The 26623-nt window shown below is 43.1% G+C and overlaps 1 protein-coding gene across 1 annotated transcript in view; it reads right to left on the bottom strand.

Moving 5' to 3' along the window:
• The window catches only part of LOC132895135 (serine/threonine-protein phosphatase with EF-hands 2-like), a 29148-nt gene that overhangs the window by 1018 nt on the left and 1507 nt on the right, over nt 1-26623 (bottom strand). Inside the window, 17 exon segments of the mRNA XM_060935372.1 lie at nt 172-259; nt 14566-14732; nt 16921-17027; nt 17185-17327; nt 18428-18613; nt 19331-19624; nt 19878-20027; nt 20979-21015; nt 21402-21568; nt 21659-21705; nt 21833-21950; nt 23206-23381; nt 23511-23565; nt 23764-23891; nt 25071-25088; nt 25269-25354; nt 26516-26597. Coding sequence (XP_060791355.1) covers nt 172-259; nt 14566-14732; nt 16921-17027; nt 17185-17327; nt 18428-18613; nt 19331-19624; nt 19878-20027; nt 20979-21015; nt 21402-21568; nt 21659-21705; nt 21833-21950; nt 23206-23381; nt 23511-23565; nt 23764-23891; nt 25071-25088; nt 25269-25329 — 1942 coding nt within the window. The 5' untranslated portion in view covers nt 25330-25354; nt 26516-26597.

The following is a 26623-nucleotide window of genomic DNA, read 5'->3' as shown; positions in this document are numbered from 1 at the left end:
TGAAAAAAGGCTGCCATGGTTGACCGACTGAAAATCCATGATGGTTCAGTGTCCAGGGTTTTTTGGAATGCCTTTGGCTATAAGTGCACCAAATTATATGCTTTTATCACAAAATGCATAATTGTGTTATATCCGTGTGGCTAATATGGTACAGAGACCTCTTCGTCTTACCTGAGTGATCCGTGTCTATAATTCGGAAGATGGTCTCGAGATTGGAGTGGTGTCTGTACATGGTTTCCAGGAGCCCTGTATGAGCGAGCTGTGGAGAGAGAGAGAGAGAGAGACCTCAAGTATTGAGGTTTTTCACCTGACGTCACAGGGTCACGTGACGCCCCGGTGTCCGCCATTTTGAAGGTCAAGCTAGCTATATGTCAACAACAGTAGCTAGTATGTTACTGTAGCAATATTTACGTTCAGTCATTTGGATGACTGTTAAAACCTTTCAGTCTCAAGTTTTTCCTTTACTGGATTTACTAGTTTACTGTAATTATGATCCGGCAGCTATTTACACCGGATCCGGTGTAAATAGCTGCCGGAGCCAACGTCCCAGCCTGCCTGAGCGCGCTAGCTCCCAGCCTGCCCGAGCGCGCTAGCTCCGGCAAGCTCGGACGTCGGCTCCGGCAGCTATTTACACTGGATCCGGTATAAATAGCTGCCGGATCATAATTACAGTAAACTAGTAAATCCAGTAAAGGAAAAACTTGAGACTGAAAGGTTTTAACAGTCATCCAAATGACTGAACGTAAATATTGCTACAGTAACATACTAGCTACTGTTGTTGGCATTAGCTAGTGCTAACAGCTAGCTGCTAGTGCACTGCTACAACACAGACACCGACCCTAATAATACAGTTCTTGGTCATTGCCTGGTAACAGCAAATTTATAACGGGCCATGTCTCAACAGACTAAGAAGTTATTTCAATGACATTTAATAACATTTTGTTTATCCTGAGGACCGAAAGTAAATGAAAATGTGAACAAACCTTAGCTGTAATAAGATGGCGACCACCGGCTCCAGGGACGACCCGCTGATGTAGGCATGTTACCCAGCCTGACACAAAATATTTGTAGGCATCCAAACTCTTATACGCTTTCAGATCAGTACCTGTGTATGGCGATGGGTTTTTAACGACATAGGTATACAGATCATGTGGGCCGAAGTCAGGTAAAGACGAGGGCTTCGTGTACTTCCGTACGTCAGTGAACAATCCTGGTGGAAGCAGGTAAACGTCGTTCTCTAAGCCTGCTAACCTCAATTTTTGCAAATACCTCTCCCTCTGCTCGCCCTGTAAATGCCCTACGTCGCTGGATAGTGAAGGTGTTTTCTGCATCTCGCTCCTTTTTCTTTTATGTTTTTCGTTTGTCGCCTTCCTCGCATTCAAACTGATTCGAGCCGTGATGTCCAAAATGGCAGCATCACATGACTTGGTCACGTGGGTGAAAAACCTCAATAGGGTGACCAGGTTTCCCTAGTCTGAAACCGGGACACTTTTGCGCGCGACCATGCTCGTGCGCGCACACCTTTTTTTTTTACGTAAACGTGACACTCAGAGAGGTGCTCTTATTTTGTTGAAGCTCACATTTATCAACATCTCACATGAAATAAAACAAACAGGCATTTTGTTCTCTAGTAGCATAGTGGGATACAGATCAGTTAAATTATGGTCAGATAACAGATGTTGTAATGGCTGAGAATAGGCCAGGCTATGTCCATAGGCCACATTTACACTGATTTATTTCACCTGTTTGTGAGAACACCAAGAAGAATGCATATGCACATGTAGGCTATACATATCTCTAAAATTGTATGCACTATAGCATGAACTTAAAAAGTAGATATGTGACCTCAACATAGCCTAGGTCAGAATCAACCTTACTAACCATTCCCCACAACTGAATGAATAAAGCAAGAAGATGTGGACAAAAGTGTTGGAAGGTGCAACAAGCTGTTCAACACAGCAATATGGCCAAACTGTCAGAATGGTATGTTAAACAGAAACAAAAAAGAGACAAGTGATTTGAGAATATATACTACGGAAGCCGAGAGAGGCCCTTCATATAATCTTTTTTTTTTTTATTCACCTTGTTATCCCGAGATAACGACATAATTAATTCAGGATCTCGAGAAAACAACACAACTAATTCGAGATCTCGAGAAAACAAAACCATTATTTCATGATCTCGAGTAAACAGCTGAGAAATGGTTCATTCAGGTGTGCCAAGAGACTTGTGATATGCTGACTTTGGGGCTATTTCTCATTCTGTATAGACGCAACTTTGGTCATTAGAATGTCTGGAATAATCGATCACCTAATAAGGCAATATTTTGATCAGGGGTTGACACAGGGAGAGATTGCATTAAGTCTTTTAATAAGGGATAATTTCAAAATTAGTCCGCGGCACGGTGGTGTAGTGGTTAGCGCTGTCGCCTCACAGCAAGAAGGTCCTGGGTTCGAGCCCCGGGGCCGGCGAGGGCCTTTCTGTGTGGAGTTTGCATGTTCTCCCCGTGTCCGCGTGGGTTTCCTCCGGGTGCTCCGGTTTCCCCCACAGTCCAAAGACATGCAGGTTAGGTTAACTGGTGACTCTAAATTGAGCGTAGGTGTGAATGTGAGTGTGAGTGGTTGTCTGTGTCTATGTGTCAGCCCTGTGATGACCTGGCGACTTGTCCAGGGTGTACCCCGCCTTTCGCCCGTAGTCAGCTGGGATAGGCTCCAGCTTGCCTGCGACCCTGTAGAAGGATAAAGCGGCTAGAGATGATGAGATGAGATGAGTCCGCGGCACCTCCGCAGAAGACTGGCCCGGCTTCGTCTCTACCGACGGAGATACAGTGATCCAGCTGAGATCTCGGAATAATTGTTTTGTTTAGTTAGTTTTTTTTTTTTTTTTTTTTCTTTTTTATCAGACATCTAATTTATTGGGTTTGTTTACCTGACATGTTTCGACGTACAACTTCCGTCTTCCTCAGAGTGTCACCGGATGTTAATTGGTGACGCATCTTTTATCAGCTGCTGTTTCTGAAGGCGTGGCCTTCCTGTCTGGTTTGACAGGTCGGTCACGCCTTCTACTGTCTGTTTGTCCCCTGCAAGATGGCACTCCAGGTGTGGGAGAGCATGTATGCTCCCTCATCCCGGTTGATGGTCCTCGGGCTTCGCTTACGGATCTCCATGGCCTCCCTGATCCAGCGCTGATGTTTGTTATCTTCTGTGCGGATGACTCTGGCATTCCCCCAGTCCATAATGTGATTTTCCCTTTTGCAGTGATCTGTTATAGCTGACTTATAATTTTCCTGTTGTGCCTTTTCTTTTTTTGTTCGGGTTTGTCTTGTAGCTGTCTCCTTTTCGCACTCTTTCTTATGTTCATGTTTTCTTGTGCTGAAACTCCTTCCTGTCTCCCCAATATAAGTTTTATTGCATAATTTACATGGAATCTCATATATGGTGTTGCATCTGTTGTCCGGATGTATTCTGTCTTTGGGATGCACCAGGATCTGACGGAGTGTTGTGTGTGGTTTGACAGGTGTGTTAACATTGTGTTTCCTCATTACTCTTTGAATGCGTTCAGTTATTCCCCTGATGTATGGTAATGTAACTACTCCCCTGTGTTCTTGTTTGTTAGTTTGTTTTTTCTCTTTCTTCTGTGTTTTGTTGTTCTTAACCTGTTCCGCCCCTTTGGATATTGCCCATTGTGGATATTGACATGCCTTCAGTGCGTGTTGTATATGTTGTTCCTCCTGTTCTTTGTCCTGTGGATCTGTAATTATTGCTGTGCGTTCATGTAATGTTCTAACTACGGATATTTTGTGCATTATGGGGTGTTCGGAAGTCCAGTTTAAATATTGGTCGGTGTGTGTGGGTTTTCTGTGTACTTTTATTTTGATATCCCCATCTTCTGTGTGTTGTATTTTTAAATCCAAAAATGCTATTGACTGCTCCGTTTCTTCTTCATGTGTGAATTTTATATTGCCGGTATTGTCTATGGTGTTAAGATGGTCGGTGAGTTGTTGAGTGTGTCCCCTCTTTACTTTTTCCAATATGTCGTCCACATACCGTTTCCAGAGTGTTGGTCTGTATTCCGCTGGTATTGTGGTGAGTGCTTTTTGCTCCAGATCCTCCATGAAAAAACCGCACATGATGGCTGATAGTGGGTCTCCCATGGCAAAACCTTCCTTCTGTCTGTAGATTGTATTCCTGAACTGAAAGTATGTGGATGTGGCGATGAATTGAAGAAGCTGAGTGATGTCTTGTACAGTGAGGTTTGTGCGTTTCTTGAGCGTCCTGTCTGTTTTTAATTTGTCTTGTACTATGGTGGCTTCCGTGGGTGTTCTGGTGAAAAGAGATATGACATCATGTGAAATGAAAACTTCATCTTGCTGCATTTTGATGTTTTTTAGTTCTTCTGCCAGATGTTTTGAGTTTTTGCAGTGTTGGTCTGTGAGTCCTAGTAATGGTTTAATTATTTCGGTGAGTGCTTTTGATAAGTTGTATGTGACCGAACCAATGCTATCTACTATGGGGCGTAATGGTGTTCCTGGTTTGTGTATTTTTGGTGTGCCGTAAATCCTGGGGATGACATTGGCTGTGGGTACTAAATGATTGTAATCCTGCTTATCTATTTTATTTTCATCGAGTAGTGGTTTTAGTAGTGCTTTAAGTTTCTTTTTCTTGTCTTCTGTTGGGTCTTTTTTTAATATTTCAAATGCGTTGTCGCTGAGTAATTCATTCATTTTTCGTTCATATTCATCAGTGTCCATAATCACTGTTGTTCTGCCTTTATCTGCTGGGAGGATTGTGATATCTTTATTTTTAGCTAATGTTCTCATGGCTTTGGCTTCCTGTTTGGTGATGTTACTGGGTGGTGGTTTGGCCGTTTTCAAAATACCAGCTATTGCGTTTCTTAGTGCTGCTTTTTGTCCGTGATCCTGTATTTTCTCACATGCTAATTCAGTTGCCAGAATGAATTCGTCGTGTGGTATATGGTTCGGTGTGACAGCGTAGTTGAGTCCTTTTGCTAGTATACTGCGTTCTGCTTGTGAGAGTTTGTACCTTGATATGTTGTAAATCCATTTGTCGTTGATGTGTGTGTGCTCCGGTTCTGCCTTCTTTTTCTGTGCGATGAGTTTGTCCAGTTTTCGTATTTGTCGGGTTTTTGTCTCTGTGAATTCCTGTTCGTGTATGTCTGCCAAGTGTCCGTGTATTGCCATTTCCATTTCCTTGTTTTGGGGAAACCGGCGTTTGAAAGTTTCCGTCTCTCTGTGTAGTTCGCTGTTGATATTATTTAGTTTATCCGTTGTGCACCGTATCCGTTCTTTTACCAGAGTCAGTAAACAGACAGTAGAAGGCGTGACCGACCTGTCAAACCAGACAGGAAGGCCACGCCTTCAGAAACAGCAGCTGATAAAAGATGCGTCACCAATTAACATCCGGTGACACTCTGAGGAAGACGGAAGTTGTACGTCGAAACATGTCAGGTAAACAAACCCAATAAATTAGATGTCTGATAAAAAAGAAAAAAAAAAAAAAAACTAACTATATTTAATATAAGACATAATGAACGTAATCGAAAGAATTGTTTTGTTTTCTCGAGATCTCAGAATAACGGTTTTGTTTTCTCGAGATCTCGAATTAGTTGTGTTGTTTTCTCGAGATCCTGAATTAATTATGTCGTTATCTCGGGATAACAAGGTAAATAAAAAAGATTATATGAAGGGCCTCTCGTGGCTTCTGTAAATATACACTCAAACAAAACAGCAATAAAGGAGGAGAGGGGCGACAGCCCGAGGAAAGCCCCCACAGGAGCGCACAGCATTTGCAACACAGGCTACCCAACTCAGTACAAGAACAAAACACTTACAGTGTGTGCAGTCGGCTTCGTGCGCATTGTTCTGCACCTCTCGGAGGAAGGGGTAGGTGCCCTGTAAACCTTTGGAAAAGGTACATTTTCTTTTCGGCATAATTGCTGCGGCGTTACTGCTGCTAGCTGCTAGACAAAGAACATTCGCGCCAGTTAATGTTTATTTTATTGTTGCATGGCAACACGTTCTGTTGTCTGGAATAATGTGGCTAAATAAACACCCATGCCACAGGGCCAGGGGGCAGTAACCAGGAAAGTTTGCGATTCCTGTCAATTCATCAAAATAGTAAATGCAGACATTTCTCCGCTAATGATTCCCACGCTGCTCAGTCGCAAACGTCGCGAGTGGCGAAAACCGGGACATATCCGTGTCCCGACAGACTTTTGTCGGGACTCGGGACACACAACCCCAAATCAGGACTGTCCCGGTAAAACCGGGACGTCTGGTCACCCTAATCAAGTACCGTTATAAAACTAATATTCTGTCGAATCAGGTATAGTAGAATGGAGGGGGAAAAAAATCACAAAGCAAACGTTTGAACAGAACCATGCTACTTAGTGATGCTTTTTAACTGCTGTTGTATAAGAGGAATAAAACACTCCATGTGGTCCTGTTTTAGGGAAATAATCAACTCGGTGGTGTGATGCAGCAGCTGCTGTTACTACCACGAAGTTGAATTATTAAAGGTGTCGTACGAGATTTTGGAATAACGGTTCCCGCAAGCCATATTTTGAAAAGAAACACGCCCGCCCTCGCCATGCTCCCACCCCCCGCGTCTCCACCCCCTTCCCTACCCGCGCCTCCAAAGCACATGAACCACATGAGCCAGTTCCCGAGCGTTCATGGTTGTCGCGAGGACTGTTTGCATTAGCTCAGTGTGTTTCAACCACTGTTAGCGCGGAAGGAGAGATCATCAGGTGTGCCGTGGCGTCTTCTCAGGTAAGACTGAACAACATCGTAGTGAAAGTAACCAACTAACATGATTATCATTTCAAGAAATATTTGTCTGCATACTACATTAGAAGTTGATTTTTCACTTGTTTTCATACTTGTTATACCTAATCTAATTGTAGTAAGACTGATATGTCGGGGGTTCTGTAGCAGTCACCGCCCTAGCCCAAGCAGTGTAATACGTGTATTAATACATAATACGACTATACGCGTTAGTATAACAATCCGTGTCCACTAACTTTGCAAATCATGCTAACTTAGCAAAACCTACATTGTGGTCCGTATCATCGGTTCTGCTCTCGCTGCCAGGGTGTACACTTGTTAAAACGACAACACTGTCCTATCTGAAAATGTAATAAATACATAATGTTATCTTACCTATCGAGTAGAAACAGGGCCACCATTGCATCGGTTTGAAGTCCTTTTTGTTGTTTGAGTCGCCGCCAGCGGTCGAACGCTGCGCCAATGTTCACTCTGGTCTTGACTCGTCCTTTTTCATAAAGTTTCCTGGCAGTTGCCTTTTCGAATACAGAGTTTCGTTTTCTTTTTTGACCAGTTGTGTGCGTCTGTTCTGCCATAGTGTTATGTAATTATTGTAGGCCAGTATCTAGATAAAATGGGCTAGTATGGTAGGCTATCTATCCATTGCTTTGAAATGGCTTAAGGCCAATTTATGCTGACAACCCAGTCCTCGTAGATGGCGTCGCAGATGGCGTCTGCGAAGCCCCCCCCCTTCGCAGACGCTCTGCGCGCACCTCCCAAAAATTGTGACCACCGCAGACAGCCTCGCAGACAGCGTCGCAGACAAGAGGGCTCTGATTGGTCCACTGTACATCCGCTGTACACGCACTTCCGCTTCCCTACTTTCCCGGTTTGGTTTGTTTTCACGACGGCCATTTTTAAAAACACGAGCAAAGATGGAGCAGCACGAAGAGCGGTTGATCGAGGAAGTGAGGAAGTACGTACATCTATACAACTCCAGTTCTAGTCATTATAAGTAACCGGAGGATAAACACTCCACTAACTACACCCACCAACTACTCCTAGCGATTTCGCGACTTCGCGCCCCCTTGCGTTGTGGCGGTGAATAACATCGCGCACGCCTATTACTCCCCGCTCAACGATAAATTACAACTGTCTGCGAAAAGCTATCTGCGAAAGCCTTGTCGCAAGAGCATGCAGAGGCCTTTAGTTCACCTGGAGTGGTCCCTGCGCATACTGTAAGCGCAAGGGTAGGGGCGGGGGTGGGGCGGTGAAGGTTGGGGGGTGGGTTTGGGGTCGCGGGCTTCAGTCTGATTGACATGTCAGTATCCAATCATTTTGAGGTGGTTACCTCGATAGGATTTGATGGCATTTTTCCTTTTTTTTTTTTTTTTTTACACTGTAGACTGGATTAAAATATTTTGTTTTGGGGCGCCGTGGCTCAGTTGACTAAGGCGCCATACCATAAATCCGGGGACCCGGGTTCGATTCCGACCCGAGGTCATTTCCCGATCCCTCCCTGTCTCTCTCCCGCTCATTTCCTGTCTCTACACTGTCCTATCCAATAAAGGTGAAAAAAAGCCCAAAAAAATATTTTAAAAAAATATATATATTTTGTTTTTGGGTCAAACTTTCTATTGTACTGCTTGCTGGGATAGGCTCCAGCTTGCCTGCGACCCTGTAGAAGAGGATAAAGCGGCTAGAGATAATGAGATGAGATATATATTTTGTTTTTGGGTCAAACTTTCTATTGTACTGCTTGCTGGGATAGGATCCAGCTTGCCTGCGACCCTGTAGAAGAGGATAAAGCGGCTAGAGATAATGAGATGAGATATATATTTTGTTTTTGGGTCAAACTTTCTATTGTACTGCTTGCTGGGATAGGATCCAGCTCGCCTGCGACCCTGTAGAACAGGATAAAGCGGCTAGAGATAATGAGATGAGATGGATTGATTAATCAATTCCTAACGAGCAGTTTTCACACACATCACTTCTTCCTCAGTTCTTCACTGATTTTGATTCTTTCTGGCATGAAGGTAGGGGGACCTAGGGTGCATATACAGTGGGGAAAACAAGTATTTGATCCCTTGCTGATTTTGTTGGTTTACCCACTAAGAAAGACTTGATCAGTCTGTAATTTTAATGGTAGGTGTATTCTAACATGTGGAGACAGAATATCAAAAAGAAAATCCAGAAAATAACTTTTAAATATCTATATTAATTTATTTGTATTTTATTGAGAAAAAGAAGTATTTGATCCCCTAGTAACCATCAAGAGTTCTTGTTAATACAGACAAGTTAGACTCTCCAAATTACCTTGTCACCTAAATTGAAGACACCTGATATCACTAATGACTTGTATAAAAGCCACCTGGCCACAGAATCAATCAGTTTGTCAGACTCCAAACTCTCCAACATGGGAAAGACTAAAGAGCTTTCTGTGGATTTAAGAGAGAAGATTGTAGACCTGCACAAGACTGGTATGGGCTACAAAACCATTAGCAAGAAGCTGGGCGTTAAGGTGACAACTGTTGGTGCAATTGTGTGCAAGTACAAGACTCGCAACATGATCATCAATCGACCTAGGTCTGGGGCTCCAAACAAGATCTCACCTCGTGGGGTTTCCAGGATCATGAGAACGGTGAGAAATAGACCTAATACAACACGGGCAGAGTTAGTGGATGATCTTAAAGCAGCTGGGATCACAGTCACCAAGCAAACAGTTGGTAACACTTTACACCGCAATGGTCTAACATCTTGCAGTGCTCGCAAAGTACCCCTGCTTAAGAAAGCACATGTGCAGGCCCGCCTGAACTTTGCCAATGAACATCTGAATGACTTGGAGAGTGACTGGGAGAAGGTGTTATGGTCAGATGAGACCAAAATTGAGCTCTTTGGCATCAATTCAACCCGTCGTGTCTGGAGGGAGAGACATGCTGCTTATGACCCCAAGAACACCATCCCCACTGTCAAGCATGGAGGTGGTAACATTATGCTTTGGGGGTGTTTTTCTGCACAGGGCTACTTCACCGTATCAATGGGAGGATGGACGGAGCCATGTACCGTAAAATCCTAAGTGAAAACCTCCTTCCCTCTGCCAGGAAGCTTAAAATGGGTCGTGGATGGGTCTTCCAGCAGGATAATGACCCAAAGCATACAGCCAAGGCAACCAAGGAATGGCTGAAGAAGAAACATATCAAGGTCATGGAGTGGCCCAGCCAGTCTCCGGACCTGAATCCTATAGAAAATCTATGGAGAGAGCTGAAGCTCAGAGTTGCCAAGCGACAGCCACGGAATCTTGATGATTTAGAGGTCATTTGCAAAGAAGAGTGGACCAAAATTCCTCCTAATATGTGCAGAAACCTGGTCATCAACTACAAAAAACGTCTGACCTCTGTGCTTGCTAATAAGGGGTTTGCCACAAAGTACTAAGTCCTTTTGGCAAGAGGGTTCAAATACTTATTTTCCTCAATAAAATGCAAATAAATTAATACAAATTCTTTAAAGTCGATTTCTTGATTTTCTTTGTGATATTCTGTCTCAGCATGTTAGACTACACCTACCATTAATATTACAGACTGATCGAGTCTTTATTAGTGGCCAAACCAACAAAATCAGCAAGGAATCAAATACTTGTTTTCCCCACTGTAACTTCTACCCACATTTGCTTAATTACAATTATTAATGAACTTATGAATTAATTAAGCCTTAATTCAACAGCAGTTCAACAAAAATAGCTCCTCGGTCAATTCCTTGCCGTTTTGGATTTTTTCTGGCAAATGGTTCGGTATTCCTAGGGTGGATATCGCCTCTGTATATAGCTTACAGCATTTATTGCGCACTTTAGATCGTTCCTTCTGGACTACTGTAGATGGGGCCGGAGTGAGCTACGCCATCATGGACGGTCTCGTTAACTATTTATGAACTGAGCACAAGGTCTTTTTATACGGTCTGATATTTTCCTGTAAAGGCAGAGCAAGCGAGGTTAATGAGTTTATTATCTGGCTTTTTTATTTCTAAGATTATAATAGACACTCATTATAATGAGGCGTGACGCTGCTTTCACTCACGTCATATTTGTAACGTAGTTGAGTCACGCATGCAGAATAAACAGCTAGCAGTTACAAAACTGAATTTCTGTTAGCGGATTCTGAATGCTCTTCGTTGCTCATTTCTTGAATAACTCTGACTTGTTCATCTTTTGTATTTCGGCCATTTTTTATTCTGTTTTGATGTCCAATTCATAGGTTTTTTTTGTCGTTTTGTTTTTTTCCACATTGAAAGCCGGCGCCTTGGAAAGAAAGTCCGTAATTGTCTACAGGCATTACGGGAAAATACTGCCTGCCAAGGAACCAATCGGAGCGCATGATTTTACCGGAAGTAGCTCATCTCATCTCATCTCATTATCTCTAGCCGCTTTATCCTGTTCTACAGGGTCGCAGGCAAGCTGGATCCTATCCCAGCTGACTACGGGTGAAAGGCGGGGTACACCCTGGACAAGTCGCCAGGTCATCACAGGGCTGACACACAGACAACCATTCACACTCACATTCACACCTACGCTCAATTTAGAGTCACCAGTTAACCTAACCTGCATGTCTTTGGACTGTGGGGGAAACCGGAGCACCCGGAGGAAACCCACGCGGACACGGGGAGAACATGCAAACTCCGCACAGAAAGGCCCTCGCCGGCCACGGGACTTGAACCCGGACCTTCTTGCTGTGAGGCGACAGCACTAACCACTACACCACCATGCCGCCCGGAAGTAGCTCATGCCATATAATAATTTCCTATAACAGCATGACCAGAAGTGGTTTATTCCTCTTACTACATACTTTTTGTCTGTTTTATATTGTAATGTTTAAAGTTTAGGAACGTCCACGAAAGAAGTTTAGTTATTTAGTTAGTCTGGTTCTCATTTACGTTATAGCAGCTATAAACGTCCATTCCCTCACCAGTCTTTCCTTTTCTGTTTTGAAGTTAATAAGACAAATCATTCACTTGGCTGATCATGTTACTGTGAAACCGCAAAGAAGCATCAACTCTTTTGTCCTGAAGATGTCAGAAATACTTAGTTCTGACTCCTTCCATAAACAGTAAATAAACCTCTCTTTACAGAAAACTTCCCTGAATAAGTTCTCGCTATGGAAAGGATAACGCATCAGAATGAGCACATTAATAGTGTAGTCAGAGCTGCTGTCATAGAAAATGAATCAACACTTTCTGACCAATCAGCTCTTGGACTTCCAGGTCTTTTATGTTCTGTTCTGATTGTAGTACAGGAGTGAGTACAGTGCTGAGCGTAAAAGAGTACACCCCCTTTGAAAAGTAACATTTTAAACAATATCTCAATGAACAAACAATTTCCAAAATGTTGACAAGACAAAGTTTAATATAACGTCTGTTTAACTTATAACATGAAAAGTCTCATCTCATTTCATCATCTGTAGCTGCTTTATCCTGTTCTACAGGGTCGCAGGCAAGCTGGAGCCTATCCCAGCTGACTACGGGCGAAAGGCAGGGTACACCCTGGACAAGTCGCCAGGTCATCACAGGGCTGACACATAGACACAGACAACCATTCACACTCACATTCACACCTACGCTCAATTTAGAGTCACCAGTTAACCTAACCTGCATGTCTTTGGACTGTGGGGGAAACCGGAGCACCCGGAGGAAACCCACGCGGACACGGGGAGAACATGCAAACTCCGCACAGAAAGGCCCTCGCCGGCCACGGGGCTCGAACCCGGACCTTCTTGCTGTGAGGCGACAGCACTAACCACTACACCACCGTGCCGCCCTAACATGAAAGTAAGGTTAATAATATAAACTTAGATTACACATTTTTTTTCAGTTTTACTCAAATTAGGGTGGGGCAAAAATGAGTACACCCCACAACAAAAACTACTACATCTAGTACTTTGTATGGCCTCCATGATTTTTAATGACGGCAACAAGTCTTCTAGGCATGGAATGAACAAGTTGGTGACGTTTTGCAACATCAATCTTTTTCCATTCTTCAACAACGACCTCTTCTAGTGACTGGATGCTGGATGGAGAGTGACGCTCAACTTGTCTCTTCAGAATTCCCCGTAGGTGTTCGATTGGGTTCAGATCAGGAGACCTGGCCACTGAATCACTTTCACCCTGTTCTTCTTCAGAAATCCAACAGTGGCCTTAGATGTGTGTTTAGGATCATTGTCATGTTGGAAAAGTGCACAGCGACCAAGGGCACGGAGTGATGGTAGCATCTTCTCTTTCAATATAGAGCAATACATCTGTGAATTCATGATGCCATCAATGAAATGCAGCTCCCCGACACCAGCAGCACTCATGCAGCCCCACATCAGGACACTGCCACCACCATGTTTCACTGTACGCACCATGCAATTTTTTTTGTATTCCTCACCTTTGCAACGCCATACAGTTTTGAAGCCATCAGTTCCAAAAACATTTATCTTGGTCTCATCACTCCAGAGTATAGTGTCCCAGTAGTCTTCATCTTTGTCAGCATGGGCCCTGGCAAACTCTAGGCGGGCTTTTTTGCGCCTGGGCTTTAGGAGAGGCTTCTTTTGTGGACGGCATCCATGCATGCCATTCCTCTGCAGTGTACGCCGTATTGCGTCACGGGAAATAGTCACCCCAGTTTGGCTTTCTACTTCTTTAGATAACTGCAGTGAACTTGGAGGCCGGTTTTCTTCAACCCTTCTCATCAGAAGACGCTCCTGTCGAGGTGTTAACTTCCGTGGACGACCTGGACGTCTCTGTGAGATGGTTGCAATTCCATCTTTCTTAAATTTTGTACCGCTTTTGCTACAGTATTCTGACTGATAAGTAAAGTCCTGCTGATCTTCTTGTAGCCTTCACCTTTGTGGTGTAAAGAAATTATTTTCTTTCTCAGGTCTTGTCAGTTCTCTTCCATGTGGTGCCGTTGCTGACAGCATGAAATGGGGAGGGGTTTTCTTTAAGTAACACCCTTTTATAGTCAACTGTCTGCTGGACACCTGTGTAATGATTAATTAGACTCACCTGTGATTGTATTCTTGTTAAATTAGACGTTTGTAGTCTACAATTTAGCTTCGCTCCAGAGACTTTCAGTGGGGTGTACTCATTTTTGCACCACCCTAATTTGAGTAAAACTGAAAAATGTGTAATCAAAGTTTATATTATTAACCTTACTTTTGCGTTATAAGTTAAACAGATGTTATATTAAACTTTGTCTTGTCAACATTTTGGAAATTGTTCGTGTTCATTGAGATATTGTTTAAAATGTTACTTTTCAAAGGGGGTGTACTCATTTACGCTCAGCACTGTACATGTGGGTTTTCCGTTCTGCTTTACCTCACTGTTGGGTTCAGTGATGTCAATGTTTTCTATGGGTGAAAGATCTGGACTGCAGGCTGGCCAGTTCAGTACCCGGACCCTTCTTCTACGCAGCCATGATGCTGTAATTGATGCAGTATGTGGTTTGGCATTGTCATGTTGGAAGATGCAAGGTCTTCCCTGAAAGAGACGTCGTCTGTATGGGAGCTTATGTTGCTCTAGAACCTGGATATACCTTTCAGCATTGATGGTGTCTTTCCAGATGTGTAAGCTGCCCATGCCACACGCACTAATGCAACCCCATACCATCAGAGATGCAGGCTTCTGAACTGAGTGCTGATAACATTTTGAAATTGTTCGTGTTCATTGAGATATTGTTTAAAATGTTACTTTTCAAAGGGGGTGCACTCATTTACACTCAGCACTGTACATGTGGGTTTTCCGTTCTGCTTTACCTCACTGTTGGGCTCAGTGATGTCGAGTTCTCGGAACCAGTGGTGGTAGTTGAGCGTGCCGTCCTGCGTGTTGTAGCCCACCAGCTGCGATCGCAGGACTCTCCACGGCAAGCCGAGCCGCAACACGGACTCCATCGCAGCAGCCCAGTGCTTCATCGAGATCACACCTGAGACAGACGCAGCAAATAACGCCGTTTCTTGAACGTCCACCCAGCACAGTTTACTGACCCTTCTAGTCCTGGATCATCCAGGTCCAGGGTTAATGCGTGTGTTCAGAGTCAGAATGCAACCTAACAATCTTCCTGTACAGCTCTGGGTCTCCATGACATTTTTGATTAGATGGGTATTTAATGAATAATGAGTATAAAGTATAAAATAAAGATGATCCTGTAAGTTTATCCTGCTTGAGCAGGGTTGTGGTGGATCGAGGGTGGAGCTGATCCAGGAAACATCAGGTGTGGTGTGAGATGGAATGCACCCTGGATGGGATTCTACTCCATTGCAGGGGAACATGCACAATACATTTACACTTCACAGAAACAATTCTACAACCCCGCTTCCAAAAAAGTTGGGACAAAGTACAAATTGTAAATAAAAACGGAATGCAATGATGTGGAAGTTTCAAAATTCCATATTTTATTCAGAATAGAACATAGATGACATATCAAATGTTTAAACTGAGAAAATGTATCATTTAAAGAGAAAAATTAGGTGATTTTAAATTTCATGACAACACATCTCAAAAAAGTTGGGACAAGGCCATGTTTCCCACTGTGAGACATCCCCTTTTCTCTTTACAACAGTCTGTAAACGTCTGGGGACTGAGGAGACAAGTTGCTCAAGTTTAGGGATAGGAATGTTAACCCATTCTTGTCTAATGTAGGATTCTAGTTGCTCAACTGTCTTAGGTCTTTTTTGTCATACCTCCCGTTTTATAATGCACCAAATGTTTTCTATGGGTGAAAGATCTGGACTGCAGGCTGGCCAGTTCAGTACCCGGACCCTTCTTCTACGCAGCCATGATGCTGTAATTGATGCAGTATGTGGTTTGGCATTGTCATGTTGGAAAATGCAAGGTCTTCCCTGAAAGAGACGTCGTCTGTACGGGAGCTTATGTTGCTCTAGAACCTGGATATACCTTTCAGCATTGATGGTGTCTTTCCAGATGTGTAAGCTGCCCATGCCACACGCACTAATGCAACCCCATACCATCAGAGATGCAGGCTTCTGAACTGAGCGCTGATAACAACTCGGGTCGTCCTTCTCCTCTTTAGTCCGAATGACACGGCGTCCCTGATTTCCATAAAGAACTTCACATTTTGATTCGTCTGACCACAGAACAGTTTTCCACTTTGCCACAGTCCATTTTAAATGAGCCTTGGCCCAGAGAAGACGTCTGCGCTTCTGGATCGTGTTTAGATACGGCTTCTTCTTTGAACTATAGAGTTTTAGCTGGCAACGGCGGATGGCACGGTGAATTGTGTTCACAGATAATTTTCTCTGGAAATATTCCTGAGCCCATTTTGTGATTTCCAATACAGAAGCATGCCTGTATGTGATGCAGTGCCGTCTAAGGGTCCGAAGATCACGGGCACCCAGTATGGTTTTCCGGCCTTGACCCTCACGCACAGAGATTCTTCCAGATTCTCTGAATCTTTTGATGATATTATGCACTGTAGATGATGATATGTTCAAACTCTTTGCAATTTTACACTGTCGAACTCCTTTCTGATATTGCTCCACTATTTGTCGGCGCAGAATTAGGGGGATTGGTGATCCTCTTCCCATCTTTACTTCTGAGAGCCGCTGCCACTCCAAGATGCTCTTTTTATACCCAGTCATGTTAATGACCTATTGCCAATTGACCTAATGAGTTGCAATTTGGTCCTCCAGCTGTTCCTTTTTTGTACCTTTAACTTTTCCAGCCTCTTATTGCCCCTGTCCCAACTTTTTTGAGATGTGTTGCTGTCATGAAATTTCAAATGAGCCAATATTTGGCATGAAATTTCAAAATGTCTCACTTTCGACATTTGATATGTTGTCTGTGTTCTATTGTGAATACAATATCAGTTTTTGAGATTTGTAAATTATTGCATTCCATTTTATTTACAATTTGTACTTTGTCCCAACTTTTTTGGAATCGGGGTTGTACCTCCCAGCATGTTTTTGAGAGGTGAGAGGAAACCGGGGAACGTAGTGAAACCCCACACAGACACGGGGAGAAGGTGGACAGAAACGCCACACAGGAACCTGAGCAGTGAGATGCCATTGATACCCGATGAAAGGATTGTCTTTTACAAATGGGTGCACAGAGAGAGGATTAATGTCCTCTGTGTGTGTGTGAGAGAGATGTACCTGTGTGCTCTGGGTCATACTCCTGGAAGGCACTGATGAGTTCTGACTTGTGGGCAAAGAGTTGTTCTCTCAAGGCTCGGAGAGCCGAACGCTCCGTCCGTCCAACACTGTACACACACACAGCTTTACACTCATATTTTTCCCCTCCTCATTCCAGTTGCTTATTTGTTTCCAGTGTGTGTGGGAACAATCCAAGTTGACATTTTGTTTTGTGTGTGTGTGTGTTTGAGCGAGACCCTGATTTGGAGAGTATCTTCACCTCACCTCTGTCTCAGGGTCAGTTCTCTGGTAGATCTGCTGGCCTGGTACTGGATCATGTGAGGGTTCAAATCTGGTCCTAATCTTATATAGGCGCCTCTGTTACTGCCCACTTCATAATAGTTAGATGCAGAGAAAATGGTCAGCACCTGTACACACACACACACAAATGTGACACGTAGTCTTTAGGACCTTAAAAGGAACATAAACTTGTAATAAGCAAGGAATAAAATGCGACAGGGCATGCTATAATAGCAGAGCACTTAATGATGTTTTTTATATATATATATATATATATATATATATATATATATATATATATATATATATATATATATAGTAATATCCATACAGGACACTTTTTCAATGGAATAAAAACGTGTTCTATTCCCTTCTAGCAGGTTTCATTCATTTGGTTTGATAGCATGCAATATGGGGCGGCACGGTGGTGTAGTGGTTAGCGCTGTCGCCTCACAGCAAGAAGGTCCGGGTTCGAGCCCCGTGGCCGGCGAGGGCCTTTCTATGCGGAGTTTGCATGTTCTCCCCGTGTCCGCGTGGGTTTCCTCCGGGTGCTCCGGTTTCCCCCACAGTCCAAAGACATGCAGGTTAGGTTAACTGGTGACTCTAAATTGAGCGTAGGTGTGAATGTGAGTGTGAATGGTTGTCTGTGTCTATGTGTCAGCCCTGTGATGACCTGGCGACTTGTCCAGGGTGTACCCCGCCTTTCACCTGTAGTCAGCTGGGATAGGCTCCAGCTTGCCTGCGACCCTGTAGAACAGGATAAAGCAGCTACAGATAATGAGATGAGATGAGCATGCAATATTGTTAGCATATCTCTTATCCTATGTGTATTACGTCACTCTACCCAATGGAGAATGAGCGTTGAATATGGTTTATGATATTGCACGGTTTTCAAGACAACATGATGTCACACATCGGAGATGTAAAACTTCCGCGCTAGCAAGTGAGCAACTGGGACAATCTGTAAACAAATATGGCTGCTGAGTTTGCTTTGTTAAATACGGAAGATTTTGAGAGAATTTTGAAAGAGAAAGACGCGTCGAACACCCGAAAGGAATGTGTATGTGTTAATAATAATAATAATAATATTGTCTGGCTTTTTTTTGTGGTCTATCAGATATATTCCATTCAGCTCCTCGTCTTCGACTTGTTCAGTATCATGCTCGCTGAATGGAATATATCTGATAGACTACTCAATGCTAGCTAATATTATTTAAATATTTCTGACCCTGCGGTCATGACAGAACTCGTAGCCGTCCTGTTTGCACTCGTGGGATCGGATAAGCAGCTGCAGATTGTGGCGCTCGAGGACTTCCCGCGTGACGTCAGGACCCCAGTAACAGCCGCCTCCTCGAACCTCGTTTGGGACGCAGCCGTCCTGTGGCATCGGGTCGCTCCACAACATGTCCACTATCTGTAGCATAAATAAATAAATGGGCAAGAGCATACTGTAGATACTGAATGAACAAATTGTTTTATTCACCTAATTTGTATTTCAAATCATAAGTTTATAATAATGCACTCGTTACATTAAATATGTTATCCTAACGAGACATAACGAGACGTTTGTTTTATATTTATGGACTTAATGGAAGGAGTCTCCAGTGTCAGTGCCGAGTTTCCCAAAAGCATCATAGCCCAAAGATCATCGTTAAATGGTAGAGCGAGCAGCACAATGAACACTCTCTCTCCTAGTTAAGATGCTCTTAGCATTAAGAGGCTTTTGAGAAACCCAGCCCTGAGCGGTAAAGCTGTAAATTTTCCACAATAGAAAAGTCTTCAGGACGCTTTGTGGTTTCTTGGTAACATCACAAGCTGTGTTTCGTTTTTCTTGTTAAAGATAACGAGAGAAAAAAAGACAGGCTGGTGAGGGGACGACTGTTTATCGCTGCTATAACGTAAGTGAGAACTTGTTTTGTGGACGTTCCACGACATTAAATAGAACTGTTCTATCAACTCTATTAGTATTATTATAAGTATTAGTATTAATAGTTGTTATTGCAGAATTATTACATACTTCCTGCTAATTCAATTTGGCCCCATTATAAACCTCAGCTACAATTATTATTATTATTATTATTATTATTATTATTATTATTATTACATCATACAGATACGTTTTCCTCCGTACCTGCTTCCAGGCCTCTGCGTCCGTCTCTGGAGCCTCTACTGAGTCCGAGTCTGAGTCCGAGTTAAAGAAGTGAAGCCTGTCGCAGGAGTTGCTGAGTCCCGCCCACCTCCTCCTTTCCTGAAGCTCCTCCTCCACGGAGGAGCTCGTGCGGACGTAGTAGGTCGTCAGGGGGCGTCGCTCATACGTTAAAGAGCGCACTCGTTTCCTGCTTGAGGTGCTGCCGCACTCCTCATCTCTGCCTGAGGGCTTTCGGGTCCGCCGAAGACGCTTCGGGGGCCTCAGTGCTGAAACATACTGTGAAACAGAAGGTGCTCTAACAAGAACTTGATCCACAATGTTAAATGCAACTACAAATGGATAAAAGTATGGCGTGTCATTGTCTAATAAATAAAAAAAATCATCGGTAAATTGTTGTGCTATAAGAGGAAAACTCTTCGTCGTAAGAAAAGAATCAAATCGGTTTTGCATTATCACATGACCCTGTTGTTGATTATTTTCCTCCAATAGCACGACATGGAGCAGTTGATTTATTCTTTTAACAACTCACTCTGTGTCTTTCCAGTTTGGCAATGAGTTTGAGGTCAGTGGTGTCTGAGATCCCTCCGTGTAGAATCAGCACTTTCTGGTCGATTACGGTTGCCAAGGGCAACCAGCTAAATATCTTCTGGAGCAGCTTGAGGATCTTCTTCCCATGAACCTTGCGATATCAAAATCCAGTTTCAGAAAAACAACATTAAAAGTGGTCAGGACTGGGAAGGTTTTTAAAGTGAGCAAATATTTTTGAGAATATTTTCGAAGATCAGAGTGTTGTCGTGATTTATTAATCGTTGCACTAATATACACCGTATGGCCAAAAGTTTGTGGACACCTGTGGACCGTTACACCTGGACATGCTTGAGTTACTTTTGTTAATATTTAAATTCTCTGCTAACGGCGAGACGCTACTAATCTACACTAAGGAGGAGGTGATAAATTTAGCCAGGCATTCAGCAAAAGGGTAATCTGCTATCCCTGGTGTTAGTAGCAGCTGCTAATGTAATGCCTCGATGAAATCTAATCTCAAATCTCTCTCAAGTCAGCTCCAAAATTATTGGCACCCTTGCTACAAATCTCCAAAAACCTGTTACGAAAAACATCTTAATCTCACACTGAAAGTGTAAGAAGAATCTAATTGATGTCAATTTATTCTAAAAAAAATTTTGTTGGGGGAGGGGGCATTTTGTGGCACTATCACATTTACTATTTTGTCTTTTGTGCAAGCTCTTTATCTATAATGCTTGACAAGATCTCTCCAGTTTTATTTTCATGGATTCTCCTCTTCATGTCATCCTAGAGGTGCCAATACTTCAAGAAAACATGTTTCTAGAAATACAGCCCAGAAACTAAAATCAGCCCTTGTGCCTGGAAATGTGTCTTTGATTATTTTAGGCAGACTAAGCCTCTCTTAGATAAGGAAAGGCCATCTAATCCTCTAATTTAATCCCACAGGTCAGTGTGAGTGACCCATATCACAGAGAACCCACAGCTCGGGTTACGTGTGTATTCATTCAGTCAAAAATGATGCGTCTGATCTATCTACCTATCTATCTCTCTATCTATCTATGAATGAATGAATGAATGAATGATGACACTCAGGACAATCACTCACCCTGTACTTCCCAAGAACCTCCTTGGTGAAGCCGTATCTAGAATAGACACAAAGGAGTGAGAGGTCAGTCAGTAAAATTCTACTGACTGACTAAACCTGTGTTCACACTAAGAAGCAACATGTGACCTTGATTTCTTAATTCTATGCAAATCAGGTCTGATACGGAAAAACAACAAAGCCAAACAACTGACTCGAACGATTCCTTGTGGTCTGATGTTTCTTCACCTCCCAAGTCAACTTAGAATTTTATACTGTAATTGTCAGTAAATACGTATAGAAACATTGATGTCGTCTCTGGTTGCTTTGCAAATCCAGCAATGACGCTCGGACAAAGCTGGGAGTGTAAAATTACCTAAAGTTAGCTTTCCAAACTGTATCCTATAGCTAGTCTCAGACACCCACAAGGACCACCATGTACAGTACCTCAGATTCACAATGTGGTCTTCGTGGTTTCCTCTGTTGAGGTGGACGTTGTTGGGATACACCAACTGGAAGGCAAATAAGATCAGCAGAATCTCAATGGAGTCCTTCCCTCGATCCACAAAGTCTCCGTTGAAGACGTATGGCGTCTCCACTGATGGCAAGCCATTCTAAAAGAAGAAGACAGAAAAATAACTTTGGCTACAATCATACAAACAGATATGTTGATAATTAGCACGGCCTTGACATACTGTAGCGACCTTATAGAACACCAGCAGGAGATCTTCAAGTTGTCCGTGCAAGTCTCCTGTAGAAATAAGAATCAAGAAGAAAAAGAAGTAAGACGTCAACAGTAGGAACTTGTCATTAACTGGTTCTTCTATAGATAATGTAAACTATTGTATGATTACATGTATGTATAGACCATCAGTTACCACAGATGGTGATCTCCTTGCTATGGCGTGTAGACACCATGTTAATGTTTGGCAGAACCCGGAGCAATCTCCAAGTTTCACCAAGGAGCTGGAGGACATACCGAGAATGGAGCTGCTACTGGGAACAACACACACACCCAAGGAAATGTAGAGGAAGTCAAATGAACAGATTCTGATTCCAGCACACTCGTAAACAGGTGTAACATGTCTCATCTCATTATCTCTAGCCGCTTTATCCTGTTCTACAGGGTCGCAGGCAAGCTGGAGCCTATCCCAGCTGACTACGGGCGAAAGGCGGGGTACACCCTGGACAAGTCGCCAGGTCATCGCAGGGCTGACACATAGACACAGACAACCATTCACACTTACGGTCAATTTAGAGTCACCAGTTAACCTAACCTGCATGTCTTTGGACTGTGGGGGAAACCGGAGTACCCGGAGGAAACCCACACGGACACGGGGAGAACATGCAAACTCCGCACAGAAAGGCCCTCGCCGGCCACGGGGCTCGAACCCGGACCTTCTTGCTGTGAGGCGACAGCGCTAACCACTACACCACCGTGCCGCCCGGTGTAACATGTTAAAATCTTAAAGCTTTCTTCAGTTTCTCCTTCAGGGGAAAAAAAAAACAAAACACTTAAGATATGGTTTTGAAGGGAAACCCCTCCCTTAGCCAATGAAACATTTTGGCTAAGGTTTGACCAAATTTTTAACCAAAATGAGACCTTACAAACAAGCTAAAAGGTTTAAATGAGCTTGACCAACATTTGGTTTAAATTTTGGTCGAGTCCTTTGGTAAATTTTGGTTTAAAGTTTGGTTTAATTTTGGTCTAGTTTTAGCAAAATTTTGGCTTGATTTTGATTTTTTTTTAAAATCTCATTTTCTCATGTGGTGGCACTTAGAAACTTTTCAAGCTGAAACATCCTCCAACTCTGGACTTATCATTATTCACCTCAGACTGGAGAATTCTCTTGATCAAAATTTGGTCAGGGGATTGCTTTTCATTCCTGAGAGTATAAGCTCAACCAAAATTTGGTCAACTGAGCGAGGTTGTAAACCAAAATGTGGCTTTGGGACGCAAGCGAAAATCTGGTTATGACTTAATTTTGGTTAAAGAACAGGGAATAAGCTAACTTTAGGTCTAATTTTGACCAAAATTTGGTTTATTCGAGCCAAATTATTTCATACAGGCTTCAGGAACAGTTACAGAAAACCTTTGAGATTAATTCTTGAGATTTGAGATTGTTCTTCTGTTTGTTCCTCTGAGAGAACCCTTCAAGATTCTGTGTAAAACCCTACAACAAAGGATTTTCCCTTCAGAGACGGTACCTAAGGACCGATGACAATGCTTGCCTGACGCCAAAGGACCTACTTGTTTTTGTTTGAAGGCCTCCAAGAGATCAGTGACATTGCTGACAGTCAGAGGAAACGTGAGGTGAGGCCCAGTGTAAACGTCTGGCACCACAATGCCTTTGTAGCAGAAGTAACGCTCCCATTCTGTGTCCAGGAACACCTCCGTCTCCCGAAATATGTGGGAGATCAGCTTCCCTGAGAGCCAGATTGGGCACGGGAAGTGAGAAGCACTTTTTAGCGTTACTCACATGACTCAAGACTATTTCTAAATGTCTGAAACACATGTAGCTCTTGACAGATAAGCCAGGATTATTAAATTCCTACTTTCATTGCTTGCAGGAGTGAAGTGATCCATGAGGTAGCTAAAGAAATTGTACAGCTGAGGAAAGAGCAGAGATTCCCAAAGCAAGAAAGGAAAATTACATGGAAAGTTATACGTATTCTATAGTAACAACATACACAAGAACTTGTACAGCGAGCGTGGCACATAATACAAAAAAGTGTCTAATTATTGATATGGTGAAGTTTTCTGATTATGCAAAATCAGCATCAGTGAAATACCACTTTGTCGGCTCACCTTGATCTGATCCTGTTCCCCTGCATACTCAATGGACTGGAAAATGTGCCATGTGCACCGGCGCCTCATCTCCAAGCGGGCCACGTACTGGCGGTACCAGCGCTGGATGAGTAAAGCCGCCCGCATGGCTGTACACGTACACGGTAATTAAATTCCATCACATTTTTTGCTTTATATAAGCAGGAACAGACTGGTTGGATCTATCACTACTACACTACATATACAGGATTTTAAACTTTGGATGAATGCATGTACACCGATCAACTATACCATTAAACCCACTGAGAGGTGAAGTGAATAACGTTGATTATCTCATTACAACGGCACCTGCCAAGTGGTGGGATATATGAGACAACAAGAGAGCAGTCAGTTCTTGAAGTTGATGTGTTGGAAGCAGGAAAAACGGGCAAGCGTAAGGATCTGAGCGACTTTTTTGGTAAGGGCCAAATTGTGATGGTGAGATGACTGGGTCTGAGCATCTCCAAAATGGCACATTTTGTGGGGTGTTCCTGGTATGCAGTGGTTAGTACCAAAAGTGCTCCAAGGATCTGAAGGACGACCGGTGAACCGACGACAGGGTTATGGGTGTCAAAGGCTCGGTTATTTGCATGGGGTACGAAGGCTAGCTCATATGATCCAATCCCACAGAAGAGTTACTGTAGCACAAACTACTGAAAAAGTTAACACTGGCTTTTCTGGTTTTCTGGATTGGACCATATGGGCTAGCCTGCATGCCCCATGCAAATCAATAAGCCTTTGACATCCATGACCCTGTCGCCAGTTCACTCATTGTCCTTCGAATCCTTGGACCACTTTTGGTCGGTACTAACCACTGCATACCGGGAACACCCCACAAGATGTGCCATTTTGGAGATGCTCAGACCCAGTCATCTCACCATCACAATTTGGTCCTTGTCAAAGTCGCTCAGATCCTTACGCGTGCCCGTTTTTCCTGCTTCCAACACATCAACTTCAAGAACTGACTGCTCTCTTGCTGCCGAATATATATCCAACCCCTTGACAGGTGCCATTGTAATGCAATGTTATTCACTTCACCTGTCAGTGGTCATCATGTTATGGCTGATCGGTTTATACTACAGTATAAAATACTCTACACTGTATTGTATAATCCTCTAAAGGCATACGCTATGCCATCTAGCTCTGCTAAGCTAATAGAACTGACTCACCTGTTACAGCTTCAGACAAAAAATTAATTATAAGTAATTGTATTAAATAGTTATACACCCAAATCTTTTTAGCTTAGCATGCAGTTATTTCTGTTTATTAAGCATATTGAATTGAATTACCTGGAACGGAAACATTTGCTAAAGGGAGCAAAGGAGAAAACAATAACAACAACGACAACAACAACCAAGACAGAAAATTAGAAACCCATCAATGTCAAGTAGATTATATACAGTATTTGGAAGTATTAATTTTTTGTTCCTAAATTGAATTCAAATATTATGGATTAAAAATAATTTACATGCTAATATGAAGAGTACCTTTGTCACATTTTTTCAGCTGTAGCTCTTTGGGTTGGGGTTTGGTAGCATGACATCCCATCTCCCTTTGCCCCAGACATACACACCTAATCAAAGTTACACATACACACACAGATTATTCACTGTACTTTCCTGGATGTGTCATCAGAACAAACACAAGCAGTGGTAAAAATATACACTTGTTAGCCATCCTGAGTTACTGTAGCACTACGATGATGCACATGTCTGACACAGCGAACACGGCTAAGCAGCCTCTCATCACACTCCCCACTAGTCAGACAGAACTGAAGAAGCCTTTTGGATGAGAGGTGAAACATCTTCAAGGATTTCAAGCAAGTCCAGTTGCCTTCTTTCGCACCTACGGATTAGACACCTAAATATAAATTGTGATTTCCACCACTGTAATGCCGGGATCACTGTGACTTGGCCTGGTGGTTATTGTGTTATCTTGACTGGGAGATTACGAGTTCTACTCATGGTCGGGTCATACCAAAGACCATTATCAAAATGGTACCTACTGCCATCTGGCAAGGAATGCTGCAATACAGATGTGAGTAGGGAGTCAAACTCTTGCGGTTACCAAAGGACTAGCCCCTCCACTGTAATCCTGGCTATGTAATAGGTGAGAGGCCAAGGGCTATAGAAACAGAGATCGGTGCTGCCCAATGTGCAAAGTACATGGTTAGTACTGGGGTAGGAGATTGCCTGGGAAGATCAGGTCCTAGCATGGGAGGGACTTTGAGTTTTGAAAGGATTAGACCACACAAATTCAGTCTGATTTTGATATAGTTTTGACCTGAATATAAACATCAGGAATGATGAGCTGGCCTTGTGACATAATCAAGGCACATCGATGTGGCATCTGGGATACCCCACAACAGTTTCAGGTTCAGCATGCCTTAGCCCTTAAAGGGCCGTAGGTGCTTCACTGACAAACTAAATGCTAAAACAGTTGAAAAGGCACCACTCCACAAGTGACTCAAAGAAGTTGCTGGATGGCCATCACTGGCTCTCCAGAGCTGACACCCTTTAAATGGAGCTTGTATTTAATTCCAACAGGATGTCCAGCCACCCTCCTCACCATACCCTAATGAGTTGGTGGCATAGATGGTTTAGTCACCCTTGTAGCAGGTAGTACTGGATTAGAGAATACCAGTAGCAGGTCTCCTGATCTGACCTGACTAATGACACCCTAAAACACCCTGACAAAAAGTCTAGCATGTCAAAAATTTTTTGGATTTTCTCACCGACTGTACTTTGACAACTCCTACAACGTGTTCCTTCACGTTCCTTCAGTAGCCATGATTGACAATTCCTTGACCCTCCTCCCTGACCACACACAAGGACATGAACGG

This window comes from Neoarius graeffei, chromosome 12, assembly GCF_027579695.1.
Source record: "Neoarius graeffei isolate fNeoGra1 chromosome 12, fNeoGra1.pri, whole genome shotgun sequence".
NCBI lineage: Eukaryota > Metazoa > Chordata > Actinopteri > Siluriformes > Ariidae > Neoarius > Neoarius graeffei.
The sequence above is the reverse complement of the archived record's forward strand: the minus strand, read 5'-3'. Positions and strand labels throughout refer to the sequence as shown.